The 23,469-nt window shown below is 44.8% G+C and overlaps 1 protein-coding gene across 4 annotated transcripts in view; it reads right to left on the reverse strand.

The window, feature by feature from the left end:
- Positions 1-23,469, reverse strand: part of USP47 (ubiquitin specific peptidase 47) — a 1,403,284-nt gene that overhangs the window by 1,056,304 nt on the left and 323,511 nt on the right. For 2 of the 4 annotated variants that reach the window (XM_078680933.1, XM_078680930.1), the window contains 2 exons: positions 16,343-16,507; positions 335-466 (listed from right to left, as the gene is read on the reverse strand). In XM_078680933.1, coding sequence (XP_078537059.1) covers positions 335-466; positions 16,343-16,507 — 297 coding nt within the window. The remainder of the gene's footprint in view (positions 1-334; positions 467-16,342; positions 16,508-23,469) is intronic. The other 2 variants (XM_078680934.1, XM_078680932.1) reach the window with 1 other exon arrangement.

A 23,469-nucleotide genomic window follows, 5' to 3' on the forward strand; every position in this document is an offset into this window, starting at 1 on the left:
TACTGTAGCATCATTTCATACTGTGGTTCTGTTTTTCAAAGGACAAAACATAAATGGTGTTCTAACCAACAGGCTTCTTGGCAAATATACATGAGGGATACAGTCAGAAGTGCTCTTTTTAAAGGCATCTAGTACCCTTGTAGGAAGAAACCTGCAAGTTCAAAACAAGTCAACATTATGAATCTACAGAGAAGACGTCTACAAAACATTTCAATAATTGTTCTGAGTTACAATTATGTCTGAATAGACTGTGCAATGAAATTAAACATTCAAAAGGAAACGGGCTTAGTGATTGATAGAACCCTAAAAACAAAAATAATGTTTAAATGCTTACCCTGCTAACATGCTGGTCATTGAAACTGTACCACTGATCATCAGCAAACGATTTTATGCAGGCATAATAATGGCCTCCAGCAGCACTTCCAGAGTGGACCATCACAGAAAACAGTTCATAAAGAAATGAGTTCTGCATAAAAAAGGAAAAAAAAGAGAAAAACATCTGTAAAAAGTAAACAAAGAAATCTGTAGAGCCTCACAGAACGAATTATTGTGTGCATACACATTTGAAAAAAAATGTTACTTTGATGTTGTCGGTCAATATACTAAGTACATACATCTTTCATGGCCCTCCCCTAATTTAAATAAAGTGGTTCATCCCAGCTATTACAAATGAAAAAATTGTTATGAGGCCAAAATCAAAAGCTTGATCAAAATTATAGGCGAAACAGTTCAATGTTGCAGTCAACAAGTTTTGTGCTGTACATTGCGCAATATTAGTGGAAGCGAACGTTCACCACGAAGAGATGGCCGGAAGCGGCAGTAGTCAGAAAAAAAGATGATGGGACAATTTGCTCACAATATAGGCACCTTTAAGAGCCACTACATCACCTATACACGAAAGCAGTAGAAAAAGATCCCGCACCAAGCGGAGTACAACACAGCCTTTAGAGGTGGAAAAATTGAGCAAACCATCAGAACTGTAGACAATGGTTTTAACATATCTATGCTCTGAAAAAGAACACTTCTTTACATATCTTTATGCACTACAGCTATGAAAAGATTGTTTTTCTTAATATGGAGTTATTATTGAAAATCCGTGTTCCATGCAGATAGGCCAGTAAAACGTAATTGTTGTAGAAATAAAGACTATCAATTTTAAGCAAGGAACATAACTGAGCAGTGACTGTGACGTCAGTATATTCATAGGTGACCCAGCACACCCTCAAGTGGGCCGCTGCGTGTGGTAAACTTCACTCATTCATAAGTGAGACAAGCTGCTTCGGGACTATGGTACGTGGAACACTTATGGCTGCGTACTCTTCTCTCCCACCTGTACAGCTTGCTCTTTGGATTTTATCTGCTCAAGAGTTTTTTCAAAACGACAGGCTCTGCTTCCGTGTTGAGGCTGCAGCTGTCTTTGGTGACAAAGGCACCGAGGGACAGACGCCAGAGGGCCACAATGCTCATTTTCTGGCAGGTGCTCCCCGATAACAGTGGATCCAAAGAAGCTCAGGTGTTTGTATATCATATGGTATGAAAGAAACAACAAGATACAAGCTAACAGTAAGACTGCTGTCTATTAAAGTAGATAAACATGAAGAGTTTCAGAGTGGAGGTAGTTTGGATGAAAGGTGTGGTAGCTAATGACATAACTCGCTCCACTAAACTCACTCACTGCATCAGTCACAAACGGTTTTGTGTGTATGCAATCATGTAAAATTCAAACCTTGAATTTGCTACCATCAGGCTGTGACTTCATCACATATGGAAAAAAAACAAAAAAGTGCATTACCAAAGATGGATGGGGCAAAGGAAGCCGCTCTATTTGAGGACTATGATCAGTCATAGTAATTGCTGGCAGTCTCTTATGCTGTTGAGGTACAGGGGCAGCCACTCCGTTAAATATAGTTGCACATGATTGTGAAGGGTAGAAGTTGGTCTCACAATCCCGAATTTCCTTTTTCGCTACCAATCTCTTGGTAACACTTTCATCAGCTACTTTAAAGCAGGGGTGTCCAACATAGTAAATAGCTTGAATCTTATAAACCATTATTATTGTCAGGGTACTGGGATCCGTTCACATAGGAGTGGTAAAACCGGAATAATTTTCCTTAGGAAATCCCGAAACCATACTTCTCTTTGTAAATCAAGACGGTCAGGGAAGACAGTCATGAGCGGCCGAACATCTGGCAGGAATTCTCTCTCTTTTGTACAGATTAGACGAGCAGTTAAGCACTGACCTACTGGGTTCATATTATAAACACTATCCCATTGTTTGTCACTGCAATCACAGTGTTACAGAAGAACTCAGAGTTATGTGGTGACACTTCATTAAAAAGGCCTGTCTCAGAAAAGAAAATATTTGTCTATGGTCCTTGACGTACAAAAAATAAATATTTGAAGAAATTGGTGTGATGGAAAGGCCTTTGCAATAACATCAACGAAAAAAAGATAATAAGTGTTGAGTGCCCAGGAGAAGTTGGGGACACCAAAGAGGATCAATAAAGACCACTGTATTACCAACAATCATGAGAACCTTCTCCTCAATAACCATACTTCCACAAGAATTCTGGTCACCAATGAACAAGTAAATAATAAAAATCAAGAGAGAGAAAAGTTTAGTCTATAATTTGAATAACTGCAAAAAATGCCAAAGTACCCGGTTGCCTCGGAAACCTGGATAATGACGGGAACAATGAAAAAGGAGCATCCTGATGCTGAGAATAAGAAGGCAAGAGAGTTAAATGGTGTTCAGGAGGAGGAAAAAATACATACAGGTGTCAGTACTGTTACGTGCCTGGGTTAGGCCCATGTAACGAAGCTGCTCATTTCTTACCTTGTTCTCTTTTCACAATAACATTTCTGCTGTGACCTTTCGCACATATTCACGTGCATGACAATGTTGGTTTAGGTTCTCTGAAACAACTTCTGTTTACACATCTGGCTCCACATAACATTATCACAATGCATCGAACACCAAGAACAAGGCCTCTACGCACGAATGTAAACAATTTTGCTCTATCTTTATCTACGGGGCGACAGGGATATCTACATATCCATAATATTGCTAATGTGTACGTACATGGTGTTAGACCTGGCACCATTGGCGTGGGTCTCCCTTCCACTTTTTGCTGTTGCCTCTTATGTTTTTGCGCTGGTTTTAGATGCTTTTGGGCACTGTGCCACTGCTGTTCAGTGCCACAGTGCAAGTGCTCCCTATGGTAAATTGATGTATGGATTAGTGACTCAATCATTGGCTTGATTGGTTTACTGGTCACCCCTAGTACAGTGCACTGCGTGTGCCCAGGGCTTGTAACCAAGGCTGCTGATGGGCTTGCAGCACTGATTGTGCCACCCACCAGAGCAGCTTGTAAAGTGTGTCTCAGGCCTGCTATTGCAGAGCCTGTGTGCAGTGTGGTACTGCCATGTTCACTGGGCAATTGCACCCACTTACCAGTTCCTCAACCTTCCCTTTTATACATCACCCCTATGGAAGGCCCAAGGGCAGTGTGCATTTTAGGTAAAAGGTAGGACATGCCCTGCTGTGTGTGGCATGTCCTAATAGTGAATTACAGCCATTTTCGTTTTTCACTATTGCAAGGCTACCTGTTCCCCATAGGCCAGAATGGGCAGTTGATCATAACTTCTTATAATCTGAACTGACTCCGGGAACTAGGTAGAAATTCGAGTTTAGTATGCCTGAATTCAGAATGATAAAATACATATTTTAGTGAAGGTGGTTTTAACATTCCATGTTTGAAAATACCACTTTTAGAAAGTAGGTATTTTCTTGCCTAACTATCCGAGCCTGCCTCTGCTAGGTTGTGTATTCCTTGTCTGGAGTTCGAGTGACAGGGGCTGGGGGATTCCAGGAGACAGGGTGAGTCAGAACAGGGCTGAATAGAGAGATCTGCATGCGGATGGGAGGGAGGAGTTGCACCCGAGACCTGAATAGACCTGTGCCTTCCCTCCACAATGCTGGCTACACCTCCTGTGGTGTGTCTGGTGTCCCTGGCATACACACTGAAAGGAAAGCAGGAGTCTTGTCAACAAAGTGCTCCAGGACTGACAAGAACTAGTTTGGACTAGGTAGAGGCCTTCAGAGAACAAAGAGAAAAGTAGTATAAATATTGGGAACCAGACCCAAGAACTTTAGAATACTTCTGTGAATCAATACAAACCTTTTCTGAGGAGAAGAACCAGGAAGCTGAAGGAGGAGACAGCCCCTGTGCTGTGTGTTTGGGGGTTGGCCTGCAGTGGTTGCTTCATTGCCAAAGAGAGGAGAAAAGGACTGTGTGTGCTTTCTATCAACTTGAAGAAGTATCTCCAAGGGCTTGAACAAGAGCTTGCCTCCTGCCTAAAGTCTCAGGGATACAAGACGTCACCAACCAGCTCCCCCCTGAATTCCCTTGCTGGGAATTGAAGTGCCTGCTGTTGTGCTGGGCCTTCTGAGAGACTGTGTGTCGCTGAGAGCTAGAAGCACGACACAACAACGAGAAGCGTGACGCCCCCCGCTGTCATCGCATCGCCGAAGAAGCGAACCGCCGCTGCCATCGTCGCATCCCCAAGGCGCGTGCATGTTCGGAGAAGCAGGACGCTGCCACAAAGGGCATCGTCGCATCACCGGAGAAGCGCACCGCAGGGCCTGTCGCGGCTCCAAAGATCTTTGAGTCGTCGCACGGCCATCGGGCATGCATGCATCACGCCAACGTAGTCGCATCGAAACCGAGACGCCATTTTGACGCATCACACCGGAGAAGAGTATCGCATCGAGGTGCCATCTTGTCGCATCGCACCGGAGAGCAGTAAGAAACCAACGCTTGAACTCCCCACACAGTGAGAAAGAGAGCATCCCCAGCGCAGCAGTAAGGAACCAACACATCCACTCCCCTGCGCAGCAGTAAAGAACCAACGCATCCACTCCCCTGCGTGTAAGGAAACAACGCATCAACTTCCCTGCGACCCTTTTGTTTTCCTTGCGTTATGCATTTAAGGTACATTGAGAGTAGTGTCGCATTTACAACTTGAGAGAACTGAGCTATTTTATAACCTTTTAGAGACTATTTGTGAGTACAATATTGTGGATTTTTGTTGTTTGGTCTTGTGTTGTCTATATAAAAATACCTATTTTTATAATAGAACCTGTGTGGTGTCCATCTGTAGTGTTGTCCCTGTATTACTGTATGTGTTCACAAATGCTTTACACGCTGCCTCTGAGATAAGCCTGCCTGCTCGTGCCAAGCTACCAAGGGAGTGAGCAGGGGTTATTTTAGGAGTGTAGCCCCTTACCCGGACTAGACGCAAGGGTCCCTATTTGTAACAGGTATCTACCTATGCCAACTAGAGACCCCCAAATCTAACACATCGCAAGCATGCTTTTTATCATAAATAATCAGCATTTCATATGATTAGTAGAGGAGGCACTTTAGCTGACCCGAGAGTCCCTGCATGCTGAGACTTCACCACATGGTGGTCTAACATCTCCATGTGGGGACTCCAGGAGTGTCCAGTACGTGACCAGGACAAGGTCCTACATTCTCTTCCGCCAGGTAATGGGGTTGGATCATCCCTAGGGGGGATATTTGTCTTTACACCTAGACACACCCTCGGTACACAGAGAGTAGGGTTTGCATTGTAGGAGTACGCCTGATTACTGCCTTGTTTTATATACCTGGATATATACACTGTTTTTGCACCATGGTAAAACTATATCTCTATTTACTCTATTGGTGCTTGTAATTCCCTTCATCAGCTTCGGTCTACTGATTATCGCAGCACATGTATTCTATACAAGAATAACATTGTTTCAATAAATATAATGAAGACGTCCCACAGTGTATTCTCTGTATCGGAGAACAAAAGAGCACAAGTGACTGAGCGAAAGGTTCCGATCTGTTACCATAATCCCTGAGCGGTCAGGATTATTTAGTGGTTACAAGAAACCATTTGCGCCCTTGCAGGATTAGGGGGGCTTATGGTGGCACTGTGAGCAAGCTGGTCTCTAGGCCAGCATGTCCAGTACTGCCTCCATGAGCAGGAGCTGTCAAGAGGGCATGAGGTGAGACCTGGTTACGATGGTGGATGCAATGCCATTGCCAGCAGATGGCTCACCACCATCTGCAGAAAACTGGCATAGAGCAACCATTTATCCAGGTGTGGGAATATAGAGATGCCGGATTGATCTTTTGCTTCTTGGGCCGGGAACCTAAGCCAGGGACAGAATCTTGTACTACTCCTTGCAGAGGTAAAAAAATAAAATAATCAATAGCCTGAGTTCTAGGTCTGGGCAAAAACCGCCATCCTTCTTGTGATCCAGGATGTACAAAGATTAGCACCCCTGCCAAATTTGTTGCTCTGGACCATACTCCACTTTTCCTTAATGCAGCAGGGCAGCTCCCTGCTGCTACAGGATCCACAGATGATCCTCTGACTGAAGGGCACAGGTGGGGGGAAGCTGGTGAAGGGATGGGGGGCTGGGGGAAGCGCTGGAAGGGTAGGGTAAACCTCCTTTACTTGATTTATGCTAAGGTAAGTTTAAGTTATGGCCTTCCAGGGCTGTAGAAAGAAAGGTTCCCTGGCCCGTGGACCTTACATGCTCCAAGGGAAAGGTAAACTGGCTGTCCAGTTAGTGCTGACGAAGAGGACGACGAGCGCTGCGAGATGTGACAGTCCCTACCACTCCTCCCCTCTCTGTGCTGCCGAAGCAGTGTTTTGTTGCTGAGGAGACGGAGGATTGGTGTTGCCAAAATGTACTCCTTTCCTGAACCCTAAAAACGTTTACAACTAGTTGATGATCTGGTGAATTTAGGACAACCACCGCTGCTGTGACCAAAAGAGTATGAGTATATCTGCCCAGCAGTTAAGCAGCATGAGGGCATGAAGAGCCAGGGTACCTGCTTAGAACATCTACCCTATGGCTTCTAAGTTTTAGATACCCTATCAGGAGGATGAGCCAGGAAAAAACATGAATTTTGTTTAGTACAGGGTGATGCTTGCATAACCATAATTTTTGGAAAGGAAAGGAATCTTTTGGAAAGGTGGATTGTTTGGAGATGACCAGTATTGATTCACCACAGTGCTGTTCTCTGCAAAATCAGATGTGGGTTTTTCATACACATCTTTTATTTGCAAATTTGGTGCCTCGTCAAAGAACTGTAGAGCTACAGCCAAGTTGGAGGCAGCTTGCAGGACATCGTAAAAGTTTTGGGCCTGGATTCTACAGAAGGAAGGGGCAATTCCATTACTTGGCCTCTGCCTTAAAAACAATATGAAACTTGGTCACTTCTGTGGAGGCTGGCCCTCAGGATGAATGTCTATGTCCAAATAAGTGTCTAGGCACCTTAAATGCTGTAACACTAGGTAGTTTGCTGTATTTGAAGAAATGGGTGGTAGCAAATCATTTGGGTCATGTTGTATCCTCTATGGCATTTGTAATCCATTGAAATTAAAGTTGTGAATGTTTTGCAGTATCGTTGGAGGGGGAAACACATTCTTTCCTATATCACTCTTCCTCTACAATCCCATGGGTCTCTTTTGGACTTGAGAAGGATTTCACCTGAGCAAAGCACTTGTTGATCCTTGGATGGCACTGAGCCGATGGCACCAGTAGCAGCGCTAATAACAGTGCAGGCAAAGGACCTTCTGGCAAGGATCTCAGCAATAAGATTAATTCAGCCAGCAACAGAGGTGTTCTCCTAGTGCAACAAAAGAGTGCTTCATGTCACTGAATGATCTGCTGGCAAACCACTGAGCAGCGCACTAAACAGTCCAATGAGCCTCGAGGCACACTTGAGAGGTGCGACGCACGCTAAAACAGCTTTATCACTGCACAGAAGAAAAGGGCTGGATCAGACCCCTGTGCCTGGAATTTAGGATTGTTCAGCTGTGGTGCCCTAAGAGTCATCAGCAGCACTCAGATAAGGGCCCTGGAGTTGGTGGTGTTGCCCGAGATGGTACTTCAGGTGGAGTTATATCCACGAACTTAGACTCAGAGGATAACTCTATGGCATAGGGGATAGGGAACATGTGGTGTAATGAAGGCTGAGTATGATTGCCCTAGGACCTCAATCAGTGTTGAGGGGATTCACGGCCATGCTTCCTTTCTTTTATGCTTCCACTGCTTTTTTCTTCTCTGGAGGACGTCGAGACAGACAGTTGTTGCAGGCCATAGAAAGCTTGGCCTTACATTCTATGTTTTATTTTTTTTTAAAACATGTTTTATTGATTTTCCAGAAACATGGATACAGCATGCAACAACATTCTTCAATGTTCATGCCACAGTTCAATATCACAGTTCAATGTCATATTAGCTCAGTTTCTCAACACAATGCAGAAGAACAAGGCTATGAGTTAGATGGAAGGGTGGTCAGGGAGATATCCAATAGATGCAGGGCATTGCACTAAAAAAAAGAAAAAGATGTGCAAGGTCATGAAGCAGGTCTGACTGGATCAATGGGGGGGAGGGGGGAGTGAGGGGGGATGCTAGAGCGTCTGTAGCATCCTGTTCAAGGGTATGTGGATTATCATGTAGCGTTTGCCAAAAGTCTACAGTGCATGATGCCTGGGGTTGGAGTGTTGTATAGTCTGCACTGATGCTATAGCATTGTGTCATGTATTTGAGCTATGCATTAGAGGAGGTGGATGTGGTATTGCCCCAGTGTATAGCGATCTCGCATTTCGCCAATAGCAGGGCCATTGAAATAAGTCTGCGCACTGATCGGGGAAAAGCTGCAGTATGTCCCATTAGCGCCATTGCTGGTTCTAGTTGTAATGGGATGGCTGCCATTTTGGTGATATGTAAATATACAGAGAGCGAGTATATGCAAATGATAGGGCAGGTGCATGTGAGATCTGCGAAGTCTCCTGTAGGGTCCTGACATTTGGCGCAGCAATCTGTTCTATTGGCATCATACTTTCGACTTCCAATGGGGTGATATACGCTCGGTGTAGGAACTTGAACTGCAATAATTTTTCTGTGGGTAGCAAGATTTTTCTGAATTTGTGCATAGCAGTATGATCACATTTTGTCTGTCACAGGAACGGGAAGGTTGTGTGCCCATGCTTCCCGCACTCAGTCATGTCTGGCTTTAGCGCTGTGCATGCACAGTAGAGTCTGGGTATCAGGTAAGTGCCATCTGCGTCTGTTATTACGGGCATTGATGGCAGAAACTCTTGCGGTGCGAGGGGGTAGCTAGGCAGCTGGGACCAGAGGGTAGCAAATAACCTATGGAATACAAAGCAATGTATATGGGGGCACAGCGTGGAACCTAAGATCATCTGGCAGCTGCAGAACATGGTCATTGGGAAATAGGTCCCCTATGGGGTGTCTATTATAATGTAATAGTGTACGTTGTATGAGCAGTTCGCTCATGAGAGGGAGCCATGGATAGTTTTTGTGGAAGTGCTGGGGAGTAGTGAGGGCCACGGCCCAGCCTACGGTGGAGTGCACGGTAGGCCCAGCAAGTCGTGGATACGGTCATAATATTCTCAGAGATCAGTGGCATAACTTTAGGTAATATATCAGAGAGTAGGATAGCCCGCAGCTGGTAAAGTTCAGGTCTCAAATAAGGAATGCACCTGTCTGGATGGTACCAGCAGTGGGTGTAATGGCATTGAGCCACTAAATAATATTGCTGAAGGTCGGGCACCCCTAGGCCTCCCCCGTTCGTATGGCAATGCTAAAGTGTCCCAGCGCACTCTGGGTTGGCGGCTGGCCCAAATCAGGATGAGAAGGTGAATGTGCAGGGTTCGGAAAAAGAGTTGGGGAGCGATATTGGAATATTGAGGATGAGGTATAGGAACCGGGGGAGCACCACTATTTTGATGATAGCTATCCGACCTGCCATTGACAGTGCCAGTTTAATCCATCTATCAACTTGTATCTCCAGATTTGCTACTGCAGGCCCTTAATTGAGTTGTACTATTGGATGTTTGTCCTTGTGAAGTTGAATGCCTAGGTACCTGGTCCGACCCTCCGACCATATAAGAGGGTGTCCGGTCAGTGCTGGTTGGGCAGCGTTTGTAAAGGGGAACAACTCAAGACTTGGCCCAATTAATCTGCAGTCCTGAAAGATCGACAAATCTGGCTAACTCCTCCATCAAAGGGTGGAGGTTGTCCACGGGGTGTCTAAGAAATAAAAGCATACTGATGGCATATAAGGATAAGAGTAGCGGTCCGCTCTCAAGTTGGAGCCCTCAATGAAGATGCCAGTCTGGTTGCCAGGGCCTTAGCAAGTATTTTATTATCGTGGTTAAGGAGCGATAATGGCCTGTATGATGCTCATAGTGGTGGGTCCTTAAATGGTTTTAATTATAGGGTAAGTGTTACTTCTCGCGGCATTTGTGGTAGCGAACCAGTGGCCAAGGCTTCATTATACAATGTCAAGAGCTGTGGGGGTAGATGGTCTTTGAAAGCTTTGTAGAAGGCGCCAATGAGATGCCTTGGACTTATTGAGTGCAACAATGGCTTCCTTAATCTCATCCAGTGTGAATGGCTTGCACAAGAAGTGTTGCTGGCCATCATCCAACCACACCATCACTACATCTTCTAAATATGAGGGAAGAGCGGGGGTGCTCTGAAAAGCGAGCTGTGTATAGGAGTCTAAAGTATCCCAGAAATAAGACCTTCACTCCCTCCGTGCCAAACACATGCACACCCGTATCCGTTCAGATTTCAGTGATATAACTAGTCGCTTGGTTGGGGCATAGCATTCTGGCCAGCATGCGCCCTGGACTCTCACCCTCCCCATATCAACTTGCCTTAGCGTATTTTCCTAAGTATTCAGTCAATCGATCGGCAAGCTCACTGAACTCTGTCATTAGTGAGTCCCTATGTTTTAGTCTCGGATCTCTATCTATGGTCTGTAGCTCTATTTTAATGTGTTTAATTTGCCGACGTAAGTTACGCAGTATGTAAATTTGTTTTGACATGCTTACATGCCGAATGTAGGCTTTCCAATAAAATCAATGGCATGTGGAAACAGTGAATTTCCTGCGTTTATTTTGGAAAAGTTAAGAGTGAAACAATAAATATGGAGAGGAGTACAATGGATTGAAGAACAAACTAGATGAAATATATTGGATAAAATTGAGAAATAACAAAGGATTGAGTACGAATTTGATTCATTGAATTCATTAAAATAGGTTGTCGCGGCAATGGGTACCGGAAATTGGTCCCCTTTGTGTTCTTACTATGTTGCAGCGCAAAATGGGCAGAGCGCCGAGATGCCAGCACACCGACAGAGTCTAAAACAATTGAGTACAACGCATGAGAGCACATTGGTTAAAATAACGTGTTAAATAGGTGTGCGTCTCACCTATACTGTTTTTTCATGAATTGAACTCTGCCCTAACGGAGAGACAGCACCCGAAATGAAGACTCGAGAGTACAATGAGTAATTTTGATGAGCATGAGTATTTTGGACGCAGGATAACTGTTTCCCGGTCAGAGTTAATGGACAAAATGATTCAAGAACAATTATTTGATTCAAAGCATAAGATACGGGAACCGTTGGCTAGATTATTATTTTTAACTTTGTTATTGCACCAGATGACACATGTTTATACTCGAGGGAAATGTATTTGTTGAAATGACTCTGTATTACTAGCAGATGCATTCTGGTTAATTGAGCATAATAACAATGTGGATTACGGTATGCTAGCAATCCAGTGCTGAGTTTCGAGTGAGCTTTATACCACGTGATAACACAGGTGAAGGGAACCGATTTAAAATGAACAACTGCTAGCACGGGCTGGTTGAGGGTTTGCTTCCTTGTTCACGAGAGGAAAGGGAAAAACAGTTCCCTAACGTGAAAATGAAAGTTTAAAAGAGAAACGTTTCACATGCTGGGGTAAGTGCATGGCATAGTTTTATGCTGTTTGGTGTAACGTGAGAGTATAAATAGGGTTCAAGAAAAGTGTGGGATGAGGCAACATGCATAGATGACAGGATGTTTAGATAAAAGAGGGGTTTTGAAGTCCTAATGTCGAGACAGGGACAGGGGATATTCACACTTGAGCTACAAGTGATACGAGTGCACTTTTATGTACCAATGGTTTGTCTGAGAATGTAAAGTTGAATTTTTATGGCTTTGAGCTCTTTGGAACATGGCTATTAAATATGTTGTGATCTTTTTGTATTGTAGAAACCCCTGAAGAAGGGTTGTACCCGAAATGCATTGGGTTTCCAATAAAATCAATGGCATGTGGAAACAGTGAATTTCCTGCGTTTATTTTGGAAAAGTTAAGAGTGAAACAGTAAATATGGAGATGAGTACAATGGATTGAAGAACAAACTAGATGAAATATATTGGATAAAATTGAGAAATAACAAAGGATTGAGTACGAATTTGATTCATTGAATTCATTAAAATAGGTTGTCGCGGCAATGGGTACCGGAAATTGGTCCCCTTTGTGTTCTGGCTTTGAAGGTCTCCCATAGCATGGCTTGGGTAGTGACGGTGCCAGTGTTAATTGTAAATTACGCTACCACTGCCGTGAGCGATTTGCTCCTGAATACCTGATCAAGGAGGGCGTCTCTGGGAAATCTCCAGCGCTCATCGGTTTTACAGCGATACAGGATAGTGAAGCGCTATAGAACAGGGCTATGGTCGGAGAGGATGCAGGCAGCACTGCGACCTCGGACACCCAGCGTAGAATATTGGCCGCCAGAAGCCCATATCTAATCTTGTCCAGATTGTATGAGGTGACTAGTAGCAAGTGAAACCTCGGTCAGAGGGATAATAAGAGCACCAAGGATCGCATAGTGCATATGTGTCCAAAGTATGTCGAAGTAAGGCCCTGGCCTTCGGCTTGCCGGCCAGGCGCACGATAAACATAAATGGGAGTGCGAGGAGGAAGGCAATGAAGTGTGTGAGTTTATAGAACGGGCCTATGAGGGGTCCTAAATAGAAGTATGCAACGTATCTAACATCCGGTGAGACCAAAGAATTTAAAGGCTATGAAACAGTGAATATTTTATAGGAAGCACGAGTTCGAGAACAATTTAGAATTGGCACAGGGGTTTTGGGGAGTGTATTTGTCCCTTTTTAACAAATATAATGGTACTAGTGCAAAAACAACAGTTGATGAACAGAATGCATAACAGTGTCATACATTCACACATTCACCCCAGTACAGAGATCTGGGCCTAAATCCATCGTTTTTTTGCTCACCATGCCATTCCAGTTTGAACCCAGCCATATGCAAACCAGTCTTGACCCTGTGCCCCATGGGAACAGTCCAGCCCGAACTACCAAGCCAGTTCCTCCCTGGGTGGTGGAGTGAGCTAAAGAAGGATGATGAATTTAACCCAGATCAGTTGACTTGGGGTGAGTGCTTGATTTGCTCAAACACTCCGTCCATCATCCCCTTTGGTATCGCTTTGTTCGCCATAAGTTGGCAGGGTATGCCCAGACGTGGGTCCCTTGCTCACTTTGCCACTGGATTCAAGCTAGCCTGGCTGATGACGACTGATTAGCCAGAAAGTGGTCCCAGGATGCTTGTTTCCGGTCCAGGGAAGACATGGCTTGGCAGTTCGGGCTGGACTGTTCCCATGAGGCACAGGGTCAGACTGATTTACATTTGGCCATGTCTGAACTGGGGTGGTGGAGTGAGCTAAAGAATGATGATGGATTTAACCCAGATCAGTTGCCTGCGGGTTAGTGTTTGATTTGCTCAAACGCTCCATCCATCATCCCCTTTGGTATCGCTTTATAATAGTACTAGGTCACTATTACACCAAATGGGTCAAGTAAGTAAATGAGTAATATGCTTAAAGGAAGTAAACGAGAATTAGAAATTATATCTTATTTTCCCCCTGTGTACCTACAAACAAGAACGCTGATTTTAATGGAAGATAGAAGACAGCTCGGATAGAGGAGTGATTAATAGCATCACCCTACCCACATACCCAAAAGGAAACTTTGGGAGCAACAAAACAGTATAGGTAATCTACATATGCTAAGAACAGGGACCCATATGCAACACATATCGAAAAGGGGATTCCAGGCCAATACCTGGATAGGGTTTTTATCTTTACAGAGTGCAAGATCAGATAAGAGATTGGGAGTGGAGTTTATTAAATAACTGGAGCAGATCAGGGGTATACTAAATTACTCTTAGAAGGGAATGGAGATTATCAAAGGGATGGACTAGCTGGAGTGACTTACACAAAAAAACGAGCTATATAGACACCACGTTCTCATGTTTTTAGAACGGAAAATATCCTGGAGGTATTTCTGGAGCAACAACATATACTCTTAAAAACAACATACAGTTATTTGTACATACCATTATTCGGTGCGGGGCAAGTGCAATTTATTAAATTGCTAGACATTTCTTTCCTTTCCACAGCCACTTTTGTAATCTGCTATGAATGAGGTTAGACCATGGTAAATATGGATATATAAACAGTAGTGAACTCTTTAAATGTTATTTTGTTATTAAGCAGTAGTAATTGTGTTTTTCATATATATTTTTATTAATAGATTACTGTTGTCATTAAAGTTAAGAGTCCTGAAGAAGGTGGTTCCAATCTACTTCCATACACCGAAATGCCAGGTCGACAACTTTAGGGTTTTGTTTTTATTTTGTGCATCTGGAGTGACAGGTGCAAGATATTTTTTTTATTTCTTTTTTAATGATTGTGATGAATGTATTTCTATCCTGTATGTATTGTTGTGCAAAACTGTGCCTGCAAATATTAAAGACACCAATGTGTAAGTAACATCAGAATATAGCAGGTTTTTGTTTGATTTTAAAACCAATAGCGGTTTTAAAGACTATTTTATACTGTTACAATAATAAATAAATGTAACATTATTACATATATAGGGTTCAGTAGTTTAGTTGTGTGGGTAATAGTGTGAATAGGTGTGAGCCTGATGTGCAAAGTAATCAAGTGTCACGTGGAGGACACCACCCTGATTCCGTGGTCTGCAAGCAGGCCATGCAGTATAACGTATCGGCCCTTTGGTTCCAAGTGTGAAGTGTGCAATTGAAAAGGGAAGCTTTTGTGTATAAGTATGCAGGTGCCCCTTGAGTATGAATTGTATGAGGAGAAATATCGATCAGTGCCCCAAGTTTTAGCAAAGATGGAATGGGAATCTGGGTGTGAATGATTTCTTGCAGGAAAGCTATTTTAATGCCATGCAGCGGTGTCTGGGTCAGGGTTGGCCTAGCGTGCACCGATCACTAATAATGTAGGAGATGTCTGGGCCCAAGCAGAGCATCAGTTGATCACCCCATGCAGCACCTACCAGGGCCATTGTGCGTTCTTTCCTGGGGCTTCAGTGGATTCTTTAGGCCGTTATATAGCCCATATGTAATGCAGTGGGTCTGTCTCACAGCGGGGCCGGGTGGCATAGTCCAGATGGGAGAGGCCAGCGCCCGGCACTACGGCTGCCCTTGATGTTCCTTCTCAGGCCCGCAGCCGCCCCCTGCGGCAGGCGATGGCATCACCAGGTCCAGGCTGCCCCAGCTGAGCCGCACAGCTCCCATCACGTTCTCAGGCCTCACAGCCAGGCCAGCAGTGTACCACTGGCACCGGGAGGGCACCAGCAGGACCGGATGGTCCTGGCCTCAGGCTCTCCTACGGCCCCTGTCACCGCTGGGCCTCAGAGGCGGGATGGGCATATCCCGACGCTGATTCACTGCCTGGTCCCAGAGCCACTGCGGCTCATGGGCTCACAGTCCATTCTTCCTCCGGCATCCTTCCTGCCGTGGGAGCTCTGTCCTCTCCCTCTGTGGCAATATAGGTGGTGGCACTGCGATTTTGTGGCACGCTGCCTCCGGAGCCTTACAAGGTTGCGGCCATCTTGTTGGCATCGCGGCCACGCCCCCTCCCATGTTAGCCTTGAGATCCATACTGCAGCACTGCTTGCATGACCTCAAGTCATGCATTGAAAGCAGACACCATAAACAGATCTTGTGGGTGTCAATAATAAGACATTTGCCCGTTAAAATCACAATAGGGCTTAATTCTTATCCTCTTGGGAGGGGACATCCCTGAAGCACCACACACCATTTTAACAAGAGAATTCTTTTGGTGGAAGACACTGAAAACAGTGAAGAGGGAAGCTCTAAATCCGTTTTCAAGTGAGCAGACAAAAGGGAACAAACGCGGTAGAGCCATAGAAAAGTTTCCAGATGTAGAAGTATCCATCAGAAAGGTTTTTATCCAATATCTGAAATTAAAATTCAGAAAAAGTCTACATGAAAAACATCACATTTCTTTTAGTGACCAAAGAGGGAGCATGGAAACATTGCGGTTTAACAGGACAACAGTAGGAATGACTGAAAATTCTTGAGCACTGAACAGTTTTGTTTCCGCAAAAAGAATTACCTTTTCAGTGCCCAGCTTCAAAATCCTCTCTGGATTATTACTTTCAAGACAAATTCCTTCATCTACGCCATCATCGTTTGAGAAATCATTGCTCATCTGGTCACTGTGACAACTGCCTTCATTCTCTGCTCCACTGTCAGTGCAACTTTCAGTCTGAGGGGACTTCTTTGAAAAGAAAACAGAACAGTGGATTACAAAAGTGTTGTATGAAATCATGAGTCATAGAAAATCACCTCATGTATGTGACTAAGAAACTGATCACAATATGCTCACAAAATGCATTTATAAAAAAGTAATTGGGCAATAATTTAGCAGCAGAACACCACAAAACAGCCATCCGTTTTCTAGAAATGTTTCTACTCAATAACTACTACTCGAATCCTCCTTACTGTGAGGAAAGATTTCAAATGCATATCACTGAATTTGCCAGAGTCATCAGTGACTCATCAAGGAACATAGGTTCACCCTTTTACTTAACATGTGGGATAGTATCCTGAACACGTTCTGTGACTGCACAGATGCCCATAATTATCTATGTGAAATGCAAAGCAGTTCCACTGGCCGCATTCATAATAATTCAATTAATGTGGGTGAGAATTGCTATTGTGCCCCAGGTGCGCTGGGACAGCTTGGAGCATTAGTAGCTTTATCGTCTTACACCAACTGCTGCCCGCTAGACCCATGGCAGAGCATTTGTACACTGGCTGTGTCTTAGTAGCTTTATCGTCTTACACCAACTGCTGCCCGCTAGACCCATGGCAGAGCATTTGTACACTGGCTGTGTCTTAGTAGCTTTATCGTCTTACACCAACTGCTGCCCGCTAGACCCATGGCAGAGCATTTGCACACTCGCTGTGTCTTTGTGCTGGCAAGTAGAGGCCTAAAGTGGCGAGGTTGAGGAGCGGAACAAGACAGCATGCAGCACAACCAAAGCGTGAGATCTGGCACATAAAACACTGTGGAGAATTACAAACTGGGCACCAGGATGGAGTGAGTTCGGGCTATATCTGCACTGTGGTGAGGCCTCTGGGGCCATTATGGGGAGCACAGCAATGGTTAACAACAGGTGGGGGACTTATCGCAAAGCTCCAAGAGTACATTTATGAGGGAAGCAAATAGAAGCTCAAGTAGACTGAACCTGTGCACCATTAACACAGCTACGGAATCAAGACATTAGCGAGCAGCTGCATAACACCGACCTCTGTCTACATGAAACCTAGATGCTAAAACAAAGTAAATGGTTTTAACAATTTGGTCCCTCTGTCCAGCTCTGGTCAGTGTAAACGTGAAGCCATTGTTTATTTTGGAGAGTGACTTCCATCCACTGATACTTGCACAGGACAGACTGGGCACTCTGCTTTGCCCTCATAGAATCTGGGGGGCAGCTGAGGCGCTTAGCTGATCACCACAGGAGGACTGGCAGCCTAAAACACCAACTGGACTCTCGTATGAGGCCTTTGCTGTAATATAGATGCAGCTTCAGTGACTAATGCAGGCAAACAAATTAACTGACCAGGTTTGGTGCACGAGACAGGATGGTCTAACTGGACACTGTGATCTACTCTCATTAAAGGATTCATTTGGTGACAGTCCTAACTAAGATGGGTAATACTGACCAAATACAATCCAAGTTATACCTTCAGTCTAGGCCCTTAGTTTGTACTGTGGATAAAGATCAAGCTCCACAGGACATGGCTGATTCCCTCATTTTTTTAAATGCCCAGATACATCAAAAACATACTGACATGAGAAAAACCCTACATTTAACAGATGGAAAAGCCAATGCATTTATCTCTAGGAAAGGATCGTATGTCTGAACGTCTTCATAAGTATGTAACCAAATTAGGAATGGCGGAACAGCACGTGTTAGACATAAAAGAGGATATGGCAATTTGACTGGACAAAAGCCTCAAAACAGACAAACACCCTGAAGTTATCTGGGGCAAAAGCAAAAACACTGCTATATACTCGACGTGTTCGAGAATATCGTATAGTTTCTTACCTGTCGGTGTAGCTTTGCAGCTTGAAGAACTTTCTGGCTTCACTATGGGTTATTGGTAGGGGCAAATGTAGGTCTGCCACTGGCAATTAGGCCACGAACACATGATAGAACTCAGCATAGGTCTTAGAAAATTATTCCTATGCTCAACCCTTGGTAACGTGGCTGCAAGCAGACAGGCTTAACTTCAAAGACAGGTATGTAAAGCATTTAAAACACCATTTCAGTAAATAATTAAGACACAACATATAATAAAAATCCAACACCAATTTATTTTTATCTTTAAAATGACATCAAAACAACAAAAATCCAATGTAGGGAACCGGAGATATGAATTTTCAAAGATTTTTATAAAATATAGTACTTAGAAGATTATAGTACCATATTGTGATACCTGTTCGCGATAGACCAGGCCAAAGTCAAAGTTCCAGGGTGGGCGCGATGGAGCCCTGAGCGGCTACAGCTCCCAGCTGGTTCCGGTCTCAGTTTCTACCTTCCCACTTATAAACTTTTCTGGAGCTTTTCTTCCCGAGGGCCCTCAAAGCTCACAGCCAGTCCAGATCCGGTGACGGTTTGCCGGCTTGACTTGTGACGAGGTCCCGGTCAACTTCCCTGGAGCAGACTTGGAAAATGTCTCAAGATCGCTTCAGCGAGGCAACCCAGGCCGGCATGCGACGGAAGGCAGGCGGCTTGGCTCTCGCAGTTGCTCCCGGTCACCTTTCTTACGAGCGGACTTAGAAACTTTTCTGGAGCTTTTTCTCGCGGGGTCTCTCGATACTACTCATGTAGCCGGATCTGGTGAGAGTTTGCTGGCTTCAGTTTTCTTCTAGTCCCGGAAAACTCTGGAAGTTAGACGTATGGAGCTTTTAGCGGGACGAACCTGGATGGCTTGGCCGGCTCGTGGTTGAAGGTAGGGGGCCTGGCTGGCCAGGTTGAGTCGGTGCCTCAATGGAGCATTTTCTCAAAGTTAATCCAAAGTTCTCCAAACTTCTTGAACTTCTTCCTGAAGTTCCTCAAGGGATTCCAAAGTGTCTCAAACTTACAACCAAGGGTCTGGAAGCTCCAAGATGGTCCTTGAAAGTTGAGGACGTCAGTTTCCACAATCCACTGGTACAAAACCCTTACAAATCTACTGATGGTTCTCTAAGGTGTAGATTTAGTTGGTGATGTTCCAGATGAGCTCTTTTAACCTGTAGCTTTCAGGGAGTCCACTCTTTAGTTCTTTCTCAACAAGATGACCCGCAGGGCTGTAGTTTCAGATGGTGCAGTGTTCAGAGGTCAGGCCTTAAAAATCTTTGCACAGCAAAACTTCATGAACAGGGCATTTCTTGCTTCAGTAAGTTTCAAGCAGCAGATCTGGAGGACTCTGCCCCTCTCAGATACTTATTCCTAGTTCTCTGGGTCAAGCAAGAGGTCACTTCTGACCAATGGGAGCAGGGTAACTCCTCCAATATATGACCACATCCTGTAGAGTGTGGCATTATTTTGTACCAGAGTGCATCAACTCTTCCAAATCCATAATTGCTGATTTTCCAGCAAGGAGGTAAGAGCTGGCTAAACACAACCCTAGGATGGCTAATTTACTTAGACTCTCCCCCCTGCATCTGCTCATACTTTCCTTAATCCGATCATCTGCCTAAGATGGGAAGTTCAGTGCTGTAAATGACACTGGTCCCTACTCTCCTCTTTGGAGAACATAGTTTACAACTCTCCCCCTGGTGTGGCATTCCTATAGAACAGCACACTACCCTGCCAGCAGAGCTGGTTAACCCCAGGGGCTCTTTGTCACCTCTTCAAGGCAGCCTGGCTAATCCACTTAACTCTGACCAATCAGCGCAGACCACTGGAAGGCTGAATTTGGGCTTACAAACAAGGAAGTCTTATAACTTCTTGTATGTACACTTTAGGAGAAATTCAACAATATGATATTGTTGGATTTATTAATGCCATTCTAGGAAGTCTTTGAATGGCATTCCTATCAAAAGGTATTAATCAATAACTTCCTACCATGTTAACCTATGTAACAGGATTTGCAATGGGAAAAATGGCTTGGGCCATTTTTCCAGCACAAGGACTTACAAAAACATTTGTTATAAGTACTTGTCTTATATATACAGGAACTCCACCCCATGTGCAACTAGGAGAGCTTAATCTGTAGAAATATTGCAGATTCTCCCTCCACAGTGCTCCTAGTATCAAAGTTGAATTTAAGCAGCACTTTACCACAATGTGGGGAGTGAAATGTGAAATTTCACTTTACCCAGGCATATAAGAACTCATTTTTATAAGGGTGTACCTTATAAATACCTAAAACTTCTGGGATACCTAGTGGAGACCCTGGGGGTTCCTTATATGCCAAAACATTGTAGGTTATCCATTTTAAGTGCCCCAAACACCAAAGTTGAGTTTGGGCACAATTTACTTTTTAAAAGCAGTCCTGGCACCCAGGGCTGCTTTTAAACTGACCTCAGGCTTCAGAAGTGCACACATGCAAGTGCAAAAAGAGCTGCTGGCATCTAAACTGCCATGCCCTAGGGTACTAGGGATGTCTAGGTTGTTTCAATCCCCATGCCCTAATATATACTAGGGGCCTATAGGGTAGGTCCTGCCAATCACAGGGGTACCCCACCATACCATTTTATACCATAGTGTATGTAGGTGTTTTAACTGTATTCTACTGTGTCTATTTCAGCATAACACTGCCCTGGGTCTGGTTAGGCAGAGCCCAGGGTCAGTCAGAGTCAGGTACCACCAGTATTCATCAGCAAAAAAAGTTGAGTGGTGTCCAGGGCACAGGGTGACTTTGCAACACAGCTCTCCTCTCCACCCCACCCCACCCCAAAACAAAAGGTGATGGGTTACTAACCTACACCCTGGTAGTCCTCATCAGCTAAGTGGAGAAACCTGGATAGTCCATCTGCCTTTGCATGGGCAACCCCAGGTCTGTGTTCCACTTCAAACTGGCTATTACCCTGTAGGGTAATAGACACCCTTCACAGCTTTGGATTCTCCCCTCTCATCTGCATGAGCCATCTGAGAGGTCAGTTTGAACATGAAAGTTAGTTCCAAACAAATATGGTCTCAACTTTTTCAGGGACCACACCACAGCAAAAGACTCATTCTCAATGGCACTCCGCCTCTGCTCTCTGGGAAGAAACCTCCTGCTAATAAAGGCAACTGGCTGATCAAGGCACCCTTCATTTAGCTGTGACAACACTGCCCCAATCCCTTGCTCTGAAGCATCTGTCTGAACCACAAATTATGTTGTGTAGTCAGGGGCCAGTAGCACTGGTGCTGAACACATGTCAGCTTTCAGAGTGTCAAAAGCCTTCTGACACTCTGGGGTCAATATCGCCATCTTGGGGTTCTTTTTAGAAGTGAGTAGTGTTAGGGGCCCAACAATGGTCCCATCATTTTGAACAAACCTTCTATAGTACCTTGTCAGTCCACGGAATGCCCTGACCTGAGTCAGGGTAACAGGAGATGTCCAATCCAAAATAGTTTGGATTTTAGCTTGGAGAGGCTGTGCATGGCCCCCATCTACTAGGAGGCCAAGGTAAATGTAAATAAAAAATGTAAATCCAGTACTTGTATAGTGCACGAATCACCCCCGAAGGGGTATCTCCGGGCTGGGCAGACCCCTGCCGCCAGAGCCAGGGATCGAACCGTGATCCCCAGCGTCCGGCGTCAGTCGCCCTGGCCGCGGCGCCACACCTCTTCCCACATTACTCTGCCCTATTTGGCACTAGCTTGCCTTAATAGTTAGGCCTGCCTGCTGCATGGCCTAAAGCCCTTCCCTTAGGTGGCTTAAGTGATTTCCCCCCCCAGGTAGAACTGTATACAGATATATCATCCAGGTAAGCTGCACTGACCTGTTCCAACCCAGACAAGACCTTGTTCACCAACCTTTGGAAGGTGGCAGGTGCATTCTTTAAGCCAAAGGGCATTACCTTGAACTGATAATGTCCCTCTGGTGTGGAGAATGCGGACCTCTCCTTTGCTCCATCAGTGAGGGCAGTAACCTGAAGTCAAATTAAAAGTACTCTGGTATTTAGCAGCCCCTAACCTTTCAATGAGCTCATCAGCTCTAAGAATAGGGTGAGCGTCAGTCTTTGTGACTGCATTCAGTCCTCTGCAGCCCACACAGAACCTTAACTCATTGGGTCCCCCCTGAGGATTAGGTTTAGGTGCCGGCACCACTGGACTGGCCCATGGACTCTCAGATGGTTCAATTACCCCCAGTTCCAGCATCTTAGCAACCACGGCTTTAATGCTGGCTCGGGCATGGTCAGACAGCCTGTACAGTTTGTTTTTGACCGGTAGGCTGTCACCAGTGTCAATGTGGTGCACGCACCACTCAGAGATGCCTGGGGTCAAAGATAACAGCAATATTATAGGGGGTAACAGTTATGCTGGAGCGCACTGCGTGTACAAATAATCTCCTTTGTTGATACGTCCAGAGGGTTGATATTGTTATTCGTACAGTGTATAGCAAACCTCTTCCACTTAGCTGCATAACATGCTCTGGTGGTTGGACGTCTTGCTTGTTTAATTATATCCATGCAATTTGGGGGTAGATCTAAGTACCCAAATTCTAGGATTTCAGGAGCCAGATCGCTAAGTTCAATTGAGTTGGATCTGGGTGCATTATTTCTCCATGGTTCTGTGTAAGGTGCATGGGTAGAATCCGTAACTTTTGATGTGGCACTTGTGAGAGTTGCAGGAGCGTGGTGAACCACGGCTGTCTTGCCCACGTGGGTGCTACTAGTATCATGGTCATTGAATGTTGTTGCAGCTTCCTGACCACTAATGGGATTAGTGGGAGAGGGGGAAAAGCGTATGCAAATTTGTTGGACCAGTTTATCCATAACGCATTGCCCTGCGACAGGTGATGTGGATACCTGGACGCGAAGCTTTGGCATTTTGCGTTCTGATGAGTGGCAAAGAGGTCTATCTCTGGTTGTCCCCATCTTTGGAAGAATGGTTGCAGTATTTGGTGGTGCAGTTCCCATTCGTGTATTTGTTCCGATTGTCTGCTTAAGATGTCTGCTATCTGGTTTTGGACTCCTGGTAGGTGTTCGGCTAACAGATAGATGTTTTGAGGAATGGCCCATCTCCAAATTTCCTG

Source organism: Lissotriton helveticus, chromosome 3_1 (assembly GCF_964261635.1).
Source record: "Lissotriton helveticus chromosome 3_1, aLisHel1.1, whole genome shotgun sequence".
NCBI lineage: Eukaryota > Metazoa > Chordata > Amphibia > Caudata > Salamandridae > Lissotriton > Lissotriton helveticus.